General features: G+C 35.8%; 1 protein-coding gene across 1 annotated transcript in view; it reads left to right on the forward strand.

The window, feature by feature from the left end:
- Positions 1-843: 843 nt before the first annotated feature.
- RALGAPA2 (Ral GTPase activating protein catalytic subunit alpha 2) overlaps positions 844-19,995 on the forward strand; it is a 194,481-nt gene continuing 175,329 nt past the window's right edge. Inside the window, exons 1-6 of the mRNA XM_058176610.1 lie at positions 844-1,104; positions 6,776-6,886; positions 9,643-9,692; positions 11,082-11,139; positions 12,234-12,277; positions 17,768-17,945. Coding sequence (XP_058032593.1) covers positions 999-1,104; positions 6,776-6,886; positions 9,643-9,692; positions 11,082-11,139; positions 12,234-12,277; positions 17,768-17,945 — 547 coding nt within the window. The 5' untranslated portion in view covers positions 844-998. The remainder of the gene's footprint in view (positions 1,105-6,775; positions 6,887-9,642; positions 9,693-11,081; positions 11,140-12,233; positions 12,278-17,767; positions 17,946-19,995) is intronic.

Raw genomic sequence — 19,995 nt, forward strand, 5'->3', positions numbered from 1 at the left:
AAAACAGGAATGGTATATACAGTAATTTATAGAAATGAAATCAGCTTTTCTTTCTTATAGATTATAAAATCTTATAAATTCCTTAGAGGTCTCAGAATGTTCTGTACAGTTCATCTTTGCAATGAAAAACAACTTTCTCCAGATACACCAATTGAGAATCATGGGAATTGTAATCCAAAATACATGGTGTAAGCTTCCTCTCAAGCAAACATTTTCTGGCCTGGAGCTCAGCTGCTTCTACGTCTATCTGAATCTGATTGAGTGTAATGATTTTGCACACTTTATTCCCAACAGAGACAGCTAGCAAACGAAGTGCAATTTTAGATCCATTTCAACAACCTCCGCAGAACTCTGAATTTACAGTTAATGATATCTGGTTAACCATTAAGAAACTCCCTGTAATTTAGTACTATTCATTAGGGCTTCGTTTGCGGGGTTCATATCAAGGTCACAATAAGAAGTTGGCGGCGCCCGCAGGAGCAACGTAACACGCAAGGCGCTCCCTGGACTTGCTACAAGAGGCTGCGCCTTCTGGACAACCCCGCGGCCGCCAAAATGGCCGCCCATCCAGCCCTCTGGACTTTGTAGTTCTAAACGTCATGCGAATGAGGCTAGAGCTTCCAGCCCTGGGGGAGGAACCACTTATTTATAAATAAATTAAATAAATGACACATATTCCAGCAACACAGGAACAAACTCCTCTCCGTCCCTTAAAGGCGCCGCCTCTCACAAAGGCAACGAGCGGAGCTCCTCTGACCGCTACCTTATGCCCCGCCCAGCGACGGCGGCAAGCCCCGCCTATTTCCCCTCACGGGGCTTAGCTCCTCCTCCTTCCCCCCTCCCCGGCCGCAACCTTGCTGTCCCTCTGTGGCTGCGCGTCCGGCTCAGCCCCCGAGACTGGCCAGGGGAGCGAAGCTCAGGTCGGTGCAGAAGAAGCCGAGCGAGGACAAAGGCGGGAGGCCGCCGCTGCGGCTGCACCTTCTTCAGGCGCCCTCGAGATGTTCTCGCGGAGGGGTCATGCGGATGTCAAGAAGTCTGCGCAGAAGGCGCTGGACCCGCGGAAAGAACCGCTGACCCGCCTCAAGCACCTTCGGGCTTTGATGGGTGAGTGGCGTGGCGCGAGCGCGAGCGCGCGGCGGTAGCAACGCCAGGAGCTCCGAGCCCGGGAGACGGAGAGGGAGGGAGGGAGGGAGGGGCAGGGGGCCTGAAAGATAGGTCGTGAGTAGGAGGCGGCCGTCTCAGGTGCGACCGTGTGTCTCCCGCCTCCTGCACCAGCTGGCAGTTACCCTGGTCTAGTTTACCGATAGTACTGTAGGGGTTACAGGAAGCGCTTTAAATGTTCAAGAGCCTTAGCAGTAGCAGTCAAGCAATCGTCGCGTGAAATTTGCTGCAGGTTCAAAAAAAGCTTCGTGCCTGAAGCATTGCCTTATCTCTTTCAATGCGCCGCTTGTGTTCCCTCTCTCATCCCCCTCCGTGACTTTGGATTGTTGTCCAGCTTCGTGTAAAAAAAAATGCCCAGCTCCAGAAGTTGTTACATTGCAGCTTAAAAAAACCCCTATATTAAGGTTAGATACAGCAAAATAACCTGGAGAATGGGTGATACATTTTTATTTATGCAGTTCAAACTGTGCAGATTACAAAGTTAGTGATAGCAATGTAAAATTTAAAAGCCATAGTATAGGATCCTCCATGGTCTCTAAACTTCAAACCAGAATTTTCATTTATTTTCTCAGTCCTCTGATGACTGGATATTTACCATAATGGTGTAGGGAATCATTGGAGAATATAGAAAATAGTTTCATGAAGAATTGTATGAGATTATTAGTGATCCCCCCCCACACACACACACATTCTTAACAGGGACCATATTGGACAAATAAATAATTTGTGTCTGGAAGTATCAGTACGGTGATTGATACGATTTCCAATACTTGAAAGCTGAACAAAATGGTTTTTGCACTAGTGTTAATTTTGTTTTGAGGATTTTCTCTCATTGTAAACAAATGCTTCTAATGACTAAAAGCAGCAAAAAGCAGCATTTTTCAGCTACCTTATCTCCTTCTAATAATAAAGCAGTGATCTTCCAGGAAGTTACACAAGATACTATTAAAGAGGAAGCAAAAATGTAATACTTTGTACAGTGAGATAACATTCTACCATGGGAGTTCTTCATCTCAACACTGAAGTGATACAGAGTTTTACCTTTTAGTAGCAGCTTCTAAGGATTGCTGCAGTTTATTTATTTTTGTACATTTTAATTTTGACTTTTTAAAATTTGCATTGTGAAAATCCTTTTAAATAGTAAACTAAAATCTTTTCAAGGAACAAGCCTCACTGTCTCCTTACTTTTGACTTCATACATGCATTGGAAATGTCATTATGATGGCCTCATTTCTGTAAAATCTAGCATCTTGCTCATGTTTATTTATAGTATTTAGATAGATTTATTACCATTCCACTCCATTAACAGTTTTGGAGAAAAATACCAATTAAACAGTATTAAAGCATAATATATAAAATAGAAATTATAGTAGTAGTGTCAAAAAACCTGAAATAATAAATATATTTTGCTACCCTGTCTGAGTTGTAAGGAATGAAGTTGCTTTAACTCTAGGGGCAATTGATTTTATAACATGGGCCAAATATAGAAGGCCAAATTGCTTGTTGATGTCTGTTTGAAGCTTGTAAAATGTATGGGCTTAGCATTGGACACAGGGCAATTAGGAAATGCTGCATCCAAAAATGCCTGGGGGACTGCTGAAAGGGCCATGCCTGAGAGAATATCCCTCAGAATTTTCTGAAATCTACATGATCTACCCATCCCTAGGGTATACCGATTTAATCTAGTCTTCATGCCTGCAGAGGAAGGCACGGACAATTCTAAACTTACTGTTAGCCCCTGGTAAAAGACAATTTTCCTAGTTCTTCTCTATGTAAACTATTGCTTTCCTTGTTGAAAACCACATCGAGTAAATTATCTACTTCATGGGTAGATGCTAAAACAATCTTAGTAAAGTCCCATGACAGCTCTTAAGAGTCTGAATTTCATTTTTCAGGAGAATCTTGGAATTAAATGGTTGAAGAGCCCCAAGACCAAAAATCTTGGGGTCTCCACTTTCATTTTCATTGACTATTCATATAAGTTCATTCTGCTAAGTGATAAGGGTGACGTATAGACCAACAGAACCCCTGTCTTCACTCACTATTAAGTATATACTCTTGAAAGTTACAAAGTCCTGGAAATTGCCAGGAAAGGAAGTTGGTTGGAATCAAGGGGCATCAAATTTATAAATGAGTGAATAAATAATCTTATAATTGTTGACTTCTTAAAGATTTAAAAGCAGTATTAACTCTATAAACCTGAAATCTGTCCATTTTTGGATTAATACTCTTTTCAGAGTGAGTTGATGTAAAAGATGTGACTCATAAAAGCAACATTGTGCTGTTTTTAGATCCCCAAAACAATGAAGCATTATGAAGCATAGATATATACACGTTTATGAGTTAAGAGCTGCTGTATCCTTTTAGTAAAATGCTGGGATCTGTTCATTAAAATGTAGATTGTATTATTTTGGTATAATAGCAAGTACAGATGTTGTATGTTACTGAGAGAGCCTTCATCATGTAGTGATTAAGGTGTTGGACTATGAGTATTCAGGTTCTAGTTTTTCCTGAGGAATGGAAGCCATCTTGGTGATCTTTGGCCTGTCACTCCTCCTCATCTCTAATCAGTATCATCTTCTGGATGAGAAACAAACTCCTTGTCATATAAAGTATGCAGACAGATTCACCCTAAGCTCAAAGTGAGCAAAAACAAGCCGCCACTGCTGTCAGATGAGATAAATGCTAAGAACAACAACCGTGCATACTAAAAGTGGCTGGACTTGTAACTGAACTGTAATTAGTGTTTATTATCTGCTGACTAAGATATGGTATGTCAGAGAGGCATGCAAAATATTTCAACCTCTGTTTTTAATTGTAAAATGGTACTTTGACCTTGAAATGGGCTGTTTGAAGCTCAGAATTTTATTCAGTCTAAAGATCTGGGGTGTTTGAGCTTAAAACATTTAGAATTCAAATCTTATTCTTTATTCCTACCATGTAACTCAGTGATTAATATATATCCATATTTCCTTCTAATCCTGAATATTGGAAAACAAGTTTGCCTGAATATAAGATGGTGGTTCCTGTTATTGGTGCCATTATTTTTAACTTGTACTAAAAATGTTATCTGTACCAATTCATTGTATATGAGTGGGAAAGAAGTTATGGATAAATTCTACCTTGATAAAGGCAATTATTGTACAGTATTACATTTCAGTTATTGATGGTGTAGTTTTACCTACCTTTGAGAAAACATGTGGTTCAGAAAATAATGAACCAATAAGAAAAATAAATCTTAGGCAGATTAAGTAGTATAATAATTTGAATAGTAAAAGAATTGGAAATAATAATTGTCCGCAAAAAGATTTTGATTGTCCTTCCTTTTGCATTATCATAAAAATTCTTATTTGTCTGATGATAACGTTATGTTCAGATATTTGAAAAAGAAATTCTGGTAAATAATTTATAAGAATTTAACTGTATTCCAAATTATTTTAATCTGATGATAAAACTACATGTTTATGATTAGAATCTTTTCTCTTATTACTCTTTAGCTATTTTCTATTCCGATAGGTCCAAAATGTAATCTGAGGCTCACATTATAAAATTATGGTTGTTTGACTGCGTGTGTGTATGTCTGTGTCTATGCATGTATATGTGTATGAGGGAGAGAGAGAGAGGGAGGGAGAGAGAGAGAGAGAGAGAGAGAGAGATGTGTGCATAACTTTTTTGTATTGTAGCCACTTGTATTGTAACATTTGACATCTGAGAGGATCAGCAAATCTTGTGAGATTTTGGTATTCCCACTCAAGATTTTTTGTATGTTTTCACCCAAACTTTATGAAACTGGTTGGCCCTCTTTATTCCATTCATTTTTAGTTACTGTAAAATGAGAGGAAGTACTATCTACTTCCTTTTTTGTCAGCAGTCATGAATTATTCAGACAAATAGAATCGTGTAAAAATGCAGAATCTTATTAACAAGGTCAACATGAACTTCCTTTCCTTTCAGTGTTACTTCTGCCTTGATATACTTTCATGTCCTTAGGGGCTCTCCATTACATAGATTGATTAATAAAATGTGCATTTTGCTTTTAAGGAACATAATTTGCAGCAATTTCCTATTCATTCTGTGTGCTCTTTAAATTATGTTTATGGTAATAGACGACCTGAGTTGTTACTAATCACAACTCTTGATTACATCCTCCAGCAGATCTACGTGTTAACAAATTGAAAAGTTTAACATGATAGAAGGGGAAGATATACATGACTAAATATTTATTTATATTAAAAGTGTTAAGACACACAATAGCTGTAGTTATTTCCTCTTTTAACAGCAGTTTCTGATCATTCAGAGAACTTTTGTCCTGATTTATGGTACTTTGGGCAGATAAGTTATTTTATGTAACGTAGAATGTTGCAAGGCTTTGTTACCCAGTTTTAAGGCAAGGGATCCACAGTGAAAAATAAGGCTGAATACTGGATATATTTCTAAGTTCTGCTTGTATTTTTTGTTTCTATTTGTTGTCAGAGGATTCAATAAATTGGAATTAAAATTGGAATTGTGGCTTGTGAAAATAGAAAGCTAGTTCAGGCAAGGAGAGGAATGAAGGAGGTGAGGTTGAAATTATCCCTCCAAGTAACTATGAAAGAACTTATCAAGCATGGCAATACTGTCTTGATCTACACCGAGTGCCTCAGTTTCCTCCTTAAGTGTCCTGTTCTGGGAGCTAGTTCAGCTGATTTAAAAACATGAAGAGAAGCATTGTTTTTTCTTTTAACTTTTCTGTTAAAGAATCAAAAGACTCAGATAGTGGTCACTTGGCATGGTTCCAGGACTCTTTTCATCCCAGTTGCTTGGGGTAGGAACCCTAACTTTAATAAAGTGTGAGTTTTCTTTTTCCTTTTTTCTGTTGATAGAAGTGTGTGGAAGAACATGAAAGCTACCACTATAACAGGTGGAACTTTGAAGAAGCTGTACACACTTGTAGAGATACTTCAAGCAGGACTCAGATCTTTAAATAAATTGGATCCATTCAAAATTTCGTTGGATGCCTCATTCAGCAGACTGTTATTGAGCTGAAATACCAAGGCAAACTGTGAATACATGGAACTAACTTGTAAAGCAATATAAAAGTGAATTAAATCCATCATAAAATGAAATTTAAAATACAGTAGAACCTCTGGTCACAAACGCTTCTGATCACGACCAAATCGGGTTCCGACAAAAAATTCAAATTTTTTTCCCCGCAGCCGATTTCCCCTTCTGCGCCTTTTTTTTTTTTTTTTGTAAGTATCAAATTTCCAAAATTAGGTTCGAGTCATGACCAAATCGGGTTGCTACCAAAGTTATGGAACAAATTATGGTCGTGACCAGAGATTCTACTGTATGTTAATTGTGTTCCCAAACTTTGTAGCATGAGCAGAAATTTCAAGTATTTTAATTTTTTACCTTAAAATGGAATTTACTTATAAATGTAGACGTACCTAGATAATTCCAAAATTCCAGATAATCTAAATACTGTCCTTTAATGCTAGTGTTTGTGTCACATAGTTGTGTTTGCAGCATTTTCTTCCTGTTACATTATTTCGTTTATGCATTTTAATAATATTTTATGTATTCTTATAACTTTCACATGCAATAACTTTTTGTTTGAATTTTTCTTGTATAGATGCTGTGGATGGAAGTGAACTCAAACAGTTCTTTGAGATCAATTATTCTCAAATTTATCTTATCTTCTATGAAAGTTTTGTAACACTGGAAACCAGTTTGAAACTAAAAGGTAAGTATGTTGTCTTTTAAGATGCTTAATACTACCTTATTTTTGGTATTATATAAATCTCTGTATATTTCAAATAACTTTAGTAATTAATCAGCAGACCATTAGAAATTAGGGCCTCTGGTGGCTCAGCAGACTAAGTCTGTCTGTTATTAACACAGCTGCTTGCAATTACTGCAAGTTCAAGTCCCACCAGGCCCAAGGTTGACTCAGCCTTCCATCCTTTATAAGATAGGTAAAATGAGGACCCAGATTGTTGGGGGCAATAAAAGTTGACTTTGCATATAATATACAAATGGATGAAGACTATTGCTTAACACAGTGTAAGCCGCCCTGAGTCTTCGGAGAAGGGCGGGATATAAATTCAAAAAAAAAAAATTAGGAATGTCTATCTAACATTTCAAAAATAGACTTTGAGTTTGTTTACAAGTGATTTAACTATTTATTAAATTTCTATCCTGTCTATCCATATAATGCTCAAGGGAGCTTACAGCAGTAACAATGAGTTTTTAACATTTTTTATTACAATTAAAAGTATAAAAATTAAATATCAATATCATTAAAATCAATTTTACTTAACAATTAAAAGCGTGGTGAAATTTCTACCATTTTTCTTAGAGCTGGTAGTGTAGAGCCATGCACATCTCTCTGATGAATCCATTCTGTTATCTGGACTCCATCCAAGTGAAGAACTTGTATAGATTAGTAAACTTCTAGCAATAGGAAAATCTTCAAAATAGTCTTTCCTGCTGATGCAAGTAATGTGCATAGTAGTTTAATATGCTCAATCAGTCTAGTTTAAGGAAAGCTTGTTTTTTAAAAAAAAAAACATAGTAAGGAGTTATTGTGCACAACCTGTTTCAGCATGAGCATATCACGATTAACCACATAACATTGGTGTTTTGATTTAAGTCTTGGGAGAAGCTAAGTCTATATTTATAGATTATATTAATAGCCATTTTCTCATTAATTGCTGGATACAGTTTTTGAGGTATACCATCAAAGCTATCTTGGAAATAAGTGAGGATCTTAGATATACAGTATTTTAAATCATGCTCTGGGCTGGTGGGAGGGGCGTTTCTGCTTCATTAAAACAAATTTAAAATAAAATTAGAAAAGAATAGCATTTATGCGATGAAAGTCTCTATCTCAAAGCTTGAACAGACAGTGTATCAGTATCAGGTTGCATGATACTTCCAGTGTCTAAAATACCCATCTGTTGCTTTCTTTTACATTTTTCTGTCATTTTCCGGAAATCTGTAGATTTATAACTGTATAACCAGCATTGCTGACTCTAATTTCATATCAAATTCTAGGGAACAAGAATATAGGATGCTTTTTATCAAATTTGTCAATTTTATCCTTGAAACTCTTTCTCTTTTCTGTCATTGTGTATGACTAAATGCTTTTTATTGGAGATTTACTACTGTATATTTACTTACTAGTAGCTAAAGTGTTTAATTTAGTCCTTTAGACCTTAATTTAATCCTTTCTCACATTTAAAACTGCTGAGGAAAACTAGGAAATGTCCTTTTCAGGTTTAGCCATCTCAAAAGAATGAAAGCATAAATATAATAAGTAATTTAAAGGAATATTTGAAAACAAAACAAAAAGAACAAATATAAATTGCTACTAGTCATCATGGCTATTTTTTTTTAAATGAGTAGAGTGGAGCTTGTTAACTATTGTACCATAAGCTTCCTGAACATATAATTATGTTGCTATGATCCTCTTATAGACACCGATTAGCCTTTGTTCAATATTGTGTTGGAATGGGTTTTCTAAAAAATTATCAGACGATTATAATGATTTCCCCAAACTCCAAGGTAAATAGAACATCCAGACCAACATCAGTCTGGAAGAGAAGCCTCTATTGGTCAAAGTGTGGACCTATACGTTTTTTGTCCATGAGTTATGAGCAAGCTAGAGTAATATTTAAACTACAAATTTTGGGTGTAGAGTGACAAAATGAGTTAGATATAATCTCTAAGATGTTAGGAACCTTACTCTGCATTGAAGACCACAGCTAATGTTATCTCACCACCCTGGAATTGCAAGACTGAAAAGCTATAGATTTTGGGGCCCTCCACTTCAGGGACTATGCCATCTTTGGTACCTTGCCCCAAACAGACCCAATGTGCAATCTGGGGTGGTCCTAGACTCATGACTCCTGTTCAACGAATAGGTGGCAGTTGTGGCTGGGATATGTTTGTACGATTCTGTTTGGTGCACCAGTTACATCTGTTCTTGGATTGGGAAGTTTTGCTCATGGTCACTCGTGCCCTGATGACCACCTGGTGACCTCCTGGATGTACTACTGTAATGCAATTTACAACATAGGGCTGTCCTTAAAAAGTGTCTGGAAGCTTCATCTTATGCAGTATGCAGTGGGATGTGCAGCTATGTGTACCCTTAGAATGGCACATGTTATACCTCTATTCCATGGATTCCCAGTTTGCTTCCAAGTCCAATTCAAAGTGCTGTTTTTGACCTTTAAAGCTCTTTGTGGCATTTCTGAAGTATTTCTCTGTCCTGTCTCACCTCCTAAAGAATCAAGAGAAGTTTAGGAAAAAATGTTTATCTGCTTCCTTTACTTTAATCTCAGTGAATGTAACAGCCTGCCACCCCTGTTTTACTGCTAAACTGCAAAAAAAAAAAATCTTATTTCAAGTAAATGGAGTACTTCTGTGAAATTATATTATCAGTGATATTCTCTTTATGGATAATGAGAAGGAATGTTCTTTTTCTTTACCCTTCAGGAAATAAATCCCAAAGGGAAGAGTTGGATTCCATTCTTTTTCTTTTTGAAGTAAGTTACCCATTTTCAACATACACTGAGCATTATAGTTATATAGTTCTTTATAATAATAAACTCATATTTTGTTTACAAGCACAATGGTATGATCCTAAGTAGGGGAGGTGGGGTCCCTCTCTTTTAATTGTTTAAATAAATGATAAAAATATGGCAATGTAATTAGATCATACTGCTGTTAGACAATATGTGTAATGCAAAGAGGGAAAGCAAAGACAAAAGCAGACAATTTACTATTTTAAGAACATAGATTTCCATTTTGCAGATTCTAGTCAGAACATTTATGAAGTTGTCAACCAGCTCTGTGAGAAGTTCTAGATACCTATTAAAGTAGATAACTAGATGGTCAAAATATGAGGCAATGACATGAACAAATGGAAGAAGTTAAGTGAAAATTCTTGCCTCTAACTAACCAGGACAAGACGGATTGGTTAATTAATTAGAAGTTGCGTCTAAATCTGGCCAAGAAAATAGATATGACAAATTAGACACTTGGCTGCCTTTGTGAAATGTTGCCAACACACAACTGTAAACAATAAATATTTCCTCTTTTTGTTTTTTTAAAAAAAGGAATATTGTAATATTTTCTTAGGAATCAGGTTAACAGCAATAAATCAGAGCATCTCGTGAATTCTAGGAAAATGCCAGTAGTCTTACCTATGGTTACCTAAAGCTTCAGATTTTGATCAAGTCTAGGGTACCACTGATTTATATACAGATTGGGAGACTGATTTACATGTTTAATTATAATAAAGTTAATTGGCACTTCTTAGAATGTTATGTGATCCTAGCTTTGTGGTTTGTGAATAGCTCAGGCTGTAAGGAGCCTGTTATTAGAACACAATAGCCTGCAATTACTGCAGGTTCAAGCCCGGCCCAAGGTTGACTCAGCCTTCCATCCTTTATAAGGTAGGTAAAATGAGGACCCAGATTGTTGGGGGGGCAATAAGTTGACTTTGTAAATATACAAATAGAATGAGACTATTGCCTTATACACTGTAAGCCGCCCTGAGTCTTCGGAGAAGGGCGGGATATAAATGTAAATAAAAAAAAATAAAAAATAATGTAGAGATCTAAACTATGTGTGAAACCAGTTTTGGCTTATTTAATAAATAGTGCTTTATGAAACTATCATGGAGTATAATGTGTGAATCTAGTCAGTGACTCTGTAACTAGATGTCAGTAAGCTTGAGCTCTAATTTTAAACTGTCTTTGCAGTTGAGGGTTCTGTGGCTCTTTACTTCAGAATAATCCCTGTTAAATTCTGTGGCTTCTGTTCTGAGTATATTGGTTTATACTGTGTGCTATACAAATTAGACTAAATCACTAGATCTAAGAAGCTGCTTTATGTAAATGTAAAACAACTAATTTTCTTAACTTCTCCAGAGGATACTACAGTTATTACCTGAGAGAATTTTCTGTCGATGGCATTTTCATAGCATAGGTATGTATACTTTTTAAATCCAGATTGGTATGTTTCCCCATTTTATCTTATAGTGCAATTAAGGTAAAAAGATGTTGTCCCTTAATGGGAAACAATAAGTTGGATCAACATGTGATATTTTACGCTTTGCACTACCATACTTGCATATTAGATTGCTTTTTTGTATGCTAAAATGTCGAATGGAAGATATTGAGGTAACCTTTATAATCTCTTGTCTTTATCTCTTTAATTTGGTATTTGAACAATTGGTTTGCTATAATAGAAAAACCAGTGGTAGTTCAGGTATCATTGCATTTGAATTATTAAACTGTTAATGTGATGATAACATGCATCATCTACACCAAAATGTATTGTTTTTAATCAACAGTTTGGAAATGTATTTGTGTTGAAATGGTTGCCCAGTTAACTGGAATGAATTCTATTGGGTTCCAATAGGTTCTAATATCTGTATGGAAAACCCTACAAGGTATCTTTTTAAAATCACAAATGAAAATAAATGTGAGTTATAAATTTATGAGAACAGATAATTAAATGAACATTGCTTCAAGATCAGTGTGTTTTTAAGACATAGCTATTTTAACTTATTTACAGTATTTATTTATTTAGTTCAATTTATATAGTCCTCAACAATTAACTGTGCCCCAGGCTCACTTAACCTCCCAATCTTTACACTTGGAAGAGCAACCAAAAGGCAGCAGTAGTGCAGTCAATCTAACCTTGGGGGAATAGTGTTCCAAATGGCAAGTGCAATGACAGAAAAGACTTGCTTCTTGGGTCCCACTAGATGACCCTCTAGGTCCCTCTCTGGGACCTCATACTAGGTAGAGCACAATCAGAAGAAGACAGTGCACTAGATATCCTGGCTTTACAGCACACAGGACTTTGTAGAAGTGGGGTCCAGCTTGTTGTTGAATTACTCCAAATGAAAGTTATTTTAAACAGTTTGATAAAATATTAAGAACTTTTTATAGCACGGACAACCCTTAGATTTTTTTAAAAAAACTTGTTTAGTGTACAAGATAGGAAATTTAATTTTAGCCATAATTCTATTGTATTTCCTGCATTAAGAGCTAATCCATTTTTCTTTATTTTAGGGTCAACTTTGAAGAAACTTTTGCACACTGGAAACTGCCTTAAGGTATTTTAGTGCTTGCTTTAAATTCTGTGTTTCTCTAAATACATATTCATAACATTTTGTTTATTAGAGAAGAAAATGATTTGTTAGATACAAGGCAACATGTGATATGCTATTTTCACATATTTCACTGCTTTTTGGTCCTAGTTGTGCCCTTTTGATTATCATATCTTGTTGTATTTCTTTGTAGAAGTAATCTCCATGTGGGGGGGGGGGAGAAGGCTCAAAAACATTGTAAGATGGCAGTCGCAGCAATGTGATTTGAGCATACATACCCCATTTGTGTTTGTATGAATGCTGCCATCTTCCTCTTTTGTCATGCATACACCTGGCTGCTGATTAGTGGTGATTTATGGGCCCTATTTTTGAGGGGGGCCTAGTCTGATAATTTTGTCCATGGCAACAATATCTGAACCATCTTCTTCAAGCCAAATATATTTCTAGACATACTTATTTATCTATGACTACTTGTTATATATTAAATTATGGATATTCAGATTTCCATAGCTTAAAATCTATTTATTTATTATACATTTGGTCAACAGTATTTATTTTCAAACTGATCTATTTATAAGACTATTAAGTTGTGTAACTTAATTTGTAATGGTTTAAACAGGGTGTAATTAAAATATCATAAATAACATTTGGTTGTCATTTTCCAACTATGAATATTTTCACATTACTTCTCCCTGTTACTCTCTCTTTAATGAGATAATATGGTTAAAATCTGATTAAAAACTTAAATTGTCCCAATTTGATTTCTAGAAGAATTTGGACAATGTATTCTCTCCTGGACATGCCTCTCTACTACTCCTTTTATTATAAACCTTGCCTCATTTTCTTTCTGAGCTTCCTATCTTCTTCATCCATTACTTCTTTGTCACCTTTGCTCCTCAAGCTTCTTCTGCTTAGATCTCTGATGACCTTTAAATATGCTGCTCCAGATAAAGCTCAATGTGCGACCCTATTTGTGAGGTTGGGTCACAGGGATTAGCTGGGATTACTTTCCTTCCACCTTCATTCTTGCAACGTAGCAGTGTCCTTGCCCAAACTCCTTGACCTGTAATTAATTTAGCAGTTGAGTTCCCCAGTTCATACAGTAGTTCTTCACCCAGCCTTCTCTGACCCCAGAGTCAGAGATGGCTCAGAAGTTCATGGTCCCTATAGAAGTGGTCCAACTTACTCAGAGCCCAACTCACTCTGCATAATAACCATTGGGACAATAGCATCATTATCTGAGGTTCGCATGTTCACAGGTTCATATTAGTCCCTTGACCCTGGATCATACCCCTTGGTCCTGTAACTCTCTGCAATTGCCCTACATATCAGGGAGGTGGGACCTATTCAATCAGCCTGCCCAGTGACTAATGAACCTAATGAGCTTTTAGAGGGAAATCAGAGATATTTTTTTTTGAAATTCTGATGCGCAGTTTGGTCAATGCTCTAGTAATGGCTTGGAATGAACATGAGACAAAGCCCTCTTGGAGTGTGTGTACTTCTATGATCATGGATGCTGCAAGTTCCCTGTTTTACCAAGAAACTCTGGAAAATGAAACAATGGAAGAGATGTCTAGAGCACTGCTGGCAAAAGATGAAGAGCTTGTGTTGATTATCCTGTATAATTTGCATAATCAGTCACTTTTTGGTAAAGTTATATGAGTAGCCTTTTTGTTGGATGAGGTTATATAGATGGTTTTTCTGGTGTTCTGGGTGGCTGCAGGGTATTTATACTATGGTGATTAGAACAGCATAGTGATTTCACATCCCAAGGTGTTTTTTCAAAAGGCAACTGGATTTTCTTTGTTTTGCTTGAAGATGTTTCACTTCTCATCCAAGAAACTTCTTCAAACTGAAGAAGCTTCTTGGATGAGAAGTGAAATGTCTTGAAAAGTCCAGTTGCCTTTTGAAAAAACACCTTGGGGAACAACCATGATCTGGATGACTGAGAATCTCTATAGACACATAATGATTTCACTTCACTTTTAATGTATTACTAGATAGATAGCTGGGTAAATGGTCCTGTTTTGAGTGCCACTTCTGAATAAGGGTTGTCACAGGGAAGAGGGGGTTGATTTATTCTCTAAAGCACCTGAGGGCAGGACAAGAAGCAGTGGGTAGAAATTCATCAGAGGGAGATCCAACCTGGAACAGGAGAAAGTTCCTCACAACAAGAACAATTGGTCAGTGGAGTAGCTTGCCTCTCAGAGTCATAGGTGCTCCATTGCAGGAGGTTTTCAAGAAAAGTTTGGATAACCATTAACCCGGGATGGAATAGGGATTCCTATCTTGGGCATTAGGTTGGACTAAAAGTTCTCTGTTAGATAAAGACACTTGGCTTCACTCAGAGTTGGATTTGAGATAGGTTCTTTGTAGGAAGAGGTGGTTTCACCTGCCTTGAAACTGAGAGTGGTTTGCCACCTTCTCAGTAGGCTAGTCTTGTACAGTGTTGTGTTCAATATCCCGTCTACCCTTTTTAGAAAAGGTTGTTGAGGGTGATAGGCACTTAGTTTCAAAGGGTCTTTGATGAAGGAAATTATCTGGACTCTTTTCAGTCAACTTCAGGGTTGGGTGATAGTACTGAGACAACGTTAGTTGCCCTTGTGAATAATCTCTGGACACTGTCCTGATTCTCCCGGATCACTTGGTAGTTTTTAATGATATCCTTCAGAATGGTTTTAAGATTTAAGAGTTCACTGTTTTGTGGTTGTTTACATCCTTCCTGAGTGATCAGTTGCAATTGGTGTTTTTGGAAAGTGGGTAGAGGACTTTTAGTTTAGTTTACTTTATTGTCATTGCACCTGGCACAACAAAATTAAATGCTGTCTTCAGTGTACATTATAATTATAAAAGTAAAAACACAAACATACATCCTTTACATTCTATATAATTGAAATTGAAAACCTGATATTGCACTATACCGTAGAATTCAATATGGTTATTGTTCTGGGATAGAACCTGTTTTTCAGCCTATTGTTTTTATTATCCTGTACCGTCTGCCAGATGGTAATAGTTCCAAAAAAGGGTGAGATGGATCTTTAAGAATGTTTTGAACTTTCGTTAGGCAGCAGGAGCTATAAAGCTCTTCCAAAGTGGGGAGAGGGCAACCAATGATCCTCTGGACAATGACATTGACCCTCTGGAGTGCTGTCCTATCTGCCACTGTGCAATTGGCAAACTATACATAGGTGCAATAAATTAAAATATTCTATATGGTGCAGTGGTAGAAGGCCACCAGCAATTTTTCATTCAGTTGTTGTTTCCTGAGAAGTCTCAGGTAGTATGATCTCTGCTGGGCCCTTTTGACCAGTGCTGCAATGTGAGTGCCCCAGGTCAGGTCCTCTTTTATGATAACACCCAGAAACTTAAAACTGGCCACTTGCTCCACTCAGTCTTCATTGATAAGCAAGGGCTGGATGTCTGATCTATTCGTTCTATAGTCCACTATAAACTCCTTGGTCTTATTTGTGTTAAGGACCAAGTTATTGTCTCCAAACCATGAAAACAAACGTTCTACCTCATCTCAATAGGCAGACTCATCCCCCCCACACACACAAGATGTCCCACCACTGTTGTATCATCTGCAAATTTAGTAATAGAAATAACTTTTAGTAATCACTTTTGCCCAATACTGTAGTGGATGGATGATTGGAGGGATAGAGGGATGGATTCATATAGATAGATGGATTCAGGTATATAGATAGATTCCTTCTTGCTCCTACAAAGTCATGGCCCCAACTTTATGGCTGTTGACTGTCCAAGGATTTTTTGTGCATTTCTGATAAAAGATGAATAAATAGTGATTTGCAGTTTCTTCTTGTCTGTATGCTGATAAAAACTACATCTGAATTGCTTGTTAACAGGAATTGGTGAGCAGTAGCATTAGTCAAAACATTTGGGGAGCTAGTATGCTTTGTAAATATATAAAAAACAGACTTCCCCTTCAGTTTCACCCATTAAAATGCTTCACTTATGGGATTAAAAAAAGACAACTTTATTTCTCTTCCTGAAAGTTAGGTTGCATCAGAAAAGGCATTTAGAAGAGGCAGTTGGCTGATAATCCAATTGAATGTCAGCTGGCAAAATTCAGAAAGAAATATAACCCGTAAACTTCCTGGTGGAATTGAGCCAAGAGAAAAAACTAATTTTGAGTTCCTTATTTTAATGTGATCCATAAGAAGGTTCACAAAATATGTGTTAAATTGATATACTTAAAATAAATTTTAATTTGGTGCAGAAGGAAACTAAAGAGCTTAGGAAAATAACTGTTTAAATCATGTGAGAAAAAAACCACAGCACCAGAAACAAAAGGCATAACATTGGGAAAAAAATTGGCAACTTGTTAAGAGCAGCTGGGACAGATTCAAAACTACCTCTGCAGAATATCCTTATATGTGTAGAGAATGAGCAACCTCTAGTGGCTCTTGTAGAGAAATGTTTAGTAGACTAAAAACTGAAAGATTAAGCTGTACTTGTACAGCCTGAAATCCACATAAGATTTCAGTGTTATTCTAAACTAAATCCAGGACTTTATTTTCTTATAGCTATTGTTTGTTATGTTATTACCTTTATTTTCATCTTCACTTAATATAATCTCTAAAATTCTTTTTTGAATTTTTAGTTCTGAAATAGTGGTAGTCAGGTGTTTTTCATGAACTTACGGTCCAGTGAGAGATAAGCCTATTATATATTATTGTTTGGTTTTTGTTTGGTTCTGTTTTTTTCATTAGTTTAGAAGCTGTTCTATATAATTCTAACTGGGAATTCTAATTTGGTATTGGAGCCTTCAGATTACTGTAATATTACTAAGAAAAACTGAGTAGAAGCTGAAAGTACATTTATTAAGAAATTTAGTTTGGTCTGTATAAGGAGATAAAAGACTCAAGATACTTGTAAAACTTACCCTGGCAAATGTTCAGATTTGGATTTTTTACTATTTTCTTGATTCATAGTTAATAAATCAAGAATTGTGCTGTGTTCTTTATCTTGATCATGACTATTTATGATTTTTGGTAACAAATGTTAAGCTGGTGTAAATTGACATTTTCATATATCACTATTAAAGGATCCACAATATAGTAATTAACAAAAAGATTTTGCAATTTTTTCAAATAAATATGTTGGTAAACAAAAGGAAGATTTGGTATTTACTTAAATTTTATATACAGCATATAGGTATATTATATACATATGTTGTGTACAAGAAGAAAAACAATCGTATTACATTAATTAGGAAATTGAAGAAATCAATCTGAAATCAGTTTCTTCAACTGAAAAAATTGATGACACATAATAATATGAGAATTGTGTAGTTTTTAAATCTGCTAAACTGACATTATAATTAGCCTTCTCATATAGAATTTTCATTAAGATCTGAAGTCTGATTATGAACTGTTTATAATATTTTCATTTTCGTTTTAAAATGTGATGGTTTCTAATACATGTTTTGTGAATATTTATTTTTATACTGGTTTTTAAAATATGCCTTCTTTTCAGATAAGATGTGAAGGAATACGATTATTTCTTCTTTGGCTGCAAGCTCTCCAGACTAATTGTGCAGAAGAGCAGCTGTTAATTTTTGCTTGTCTTGTGCCTGGTTTTCCTGCAGTGATATCTTCAAAAGGTCCATGTACACTCGATACACTCATCAGCCCTCCTTCTAGTCTTCCTAATGGTTAGTTATTACATTCTTCTGATTTTTTAATTAGGTTTCTAGATAGTGAAAGTTACTATGCTAATGAAATATTAGTCAATTGACATGAATTGCAGTTTTGAATAATAGTTGTAATTAATGTGTCTATAGAAAAAAGCTTTAAGCAGAAATTAAAACACTTTTAATTATTCATTTAGGAAATCTGTGTTCCTCTCACTTCCTTAAAATAAATATTCTTCTTTTCATTTTGTGGGTGATATTATTAGGCCCTGATGTAATGTTGCAACAAGTTATGTGGACAGAATTACCTTCTGTTGACTACCAATTGCCAGCAGTTTGGCAGTTTGAATCTCCCCAGGCTCAAGGTTGACTCAGCCTTCCATCCTTCCGAGGTCGGTAAAATGAGGACCCAACTTGTTGGGGGCAATAGGTTGACTCTGTAAACCACTTAGAGAGGGCTGTAAAGCACTGTGAAGCAGTATATAAGTCTAAGTGCTATTGCTATCGGTATATCTTCCATAGAGTTTGGTTACAGTATTGGTGCCTGATTATAGTACCTAGTTGGTCAATTGTGCAACATTTTTGAAAGGGAAATATCATTGTCCAGGATGTGTGATACACCTTTGATTATGTTTCTGGTTTTAGCTGGGAGCTATAAGAGACTGTGTTCTCTGGTCTTTCTACCTGTCCAGTTTGGTTCAACAGGTTGGGTATGTTACAAGTCTTATCAGCCAAGGAATGTGAATTACATAGCAATCAGATATATTTATTTTGTATCATTTTATTTTATAAAATTATTTGTATGTTTTTATGATACAGGCCGCTCCGAGTCATTAATGAGATGGGTGACTACAGAAATCAAATAAATAAATAATAAATAAATTAACAAACACTATTCTGTTCTTTGTGTCTTATAGAAGATTACTCTTGGGAACTCTCTTACTTTTTTGTATTTCACTGAGTGGTTATTGTAGTTTGAGAAATGCCTGAATTAAACACTTAAGATACTAAGCTTACCAACCAGCTTGCCAACCAGTTATGGCCATGACAAAAGACAGTGTGTAGAGCATATAAAGGTTACACTCGTCCAATGAGTGTAAATTGGTATTACTTTGTGTCCTTGCCAATGTGTTATGCCAGTATGTCTGGACTGGCCCAGAAAAGCAGGTGGAAAAGCAATAGCTTTTTTTCACAGTTTTTCAAAGCATTTATTTTTATGTTGCAGTAAGGTACTTTATGCATTTATTCTATGCAGTTTCTTTATAGGCTCTGCTGGACAATTGAAGCTGCTGTGCTATTTGTTCCTCATTCCTAATGCCTTAAAAGAGTTAAACAGGGAATGCGTTTATTGTAGTGAAATCCTTGAAGGTGTCTGGCTGAAACTTGGCAGGAATTACTGTCCCGTAATTTTCATTCCATTATTATGCCAAAAAATGAAGCAGCTGCAGTCATTAAAAGGATGTTTTCCCATTACATTCTATGGTCCAAGCTTTTAATTGAAACTCAGAATTGCTTAAATTGAATTGATTTGCCTTTCAATCTTAAAGTAGAAAATTGAATCATGCCACCTGCTAAAGTTTGGACTGGATCAGAGCTTGCTAACACAGGTTTGTTACATAACATAAATTTTGATATATGAAATGTTATATTAAAAATTAAAATGGATCTTGTTTTTGATATAATTAGAAAAAAATTCTTCTTGATATATAGCATAATTGAATCTTTGACTTAACTGTTTACGGTAGTATATTAGTAATGTAGATTTTCCCAAATCAGGAGGAAAGTCATGATTAAGAAGAAAGCATAGAGAGGACGAAGAAGCAGGGTGGTTAAAAATCAATGATTTTTTTTATTTAAATAGGATTTTTTTTATTTTTATCGAATTTATTTTAATAAAACCTTTTTGAGTAAAAATCTATCCAAAGATATTTTGTTATTTAAGATACATTAATAATTTAATTTATTCAACATGAAATGGAGCTTAGTTATATAGCATGAGACTGAATATTCTGTAATATTTACATTTTTGGTAAACTCATTCAATGAATCCAAACTCTGCAAGCTGAGGTAA

This window comes from Ahaetulla prasina, chromosome 3, assembly GCF_028640845.1.
Source record: "Ahaetulla prasina isolate Xishuangbanna chromosome 3, ASM2864084v1, whole genome shotgun sequence".
Classification (NCBI taxonomy): Eukaryota; Metazoa; Chordata; class Lepidosauria; order Squamata; family Colubridae; genus Ahaetulla; species Ahaetulla prasina.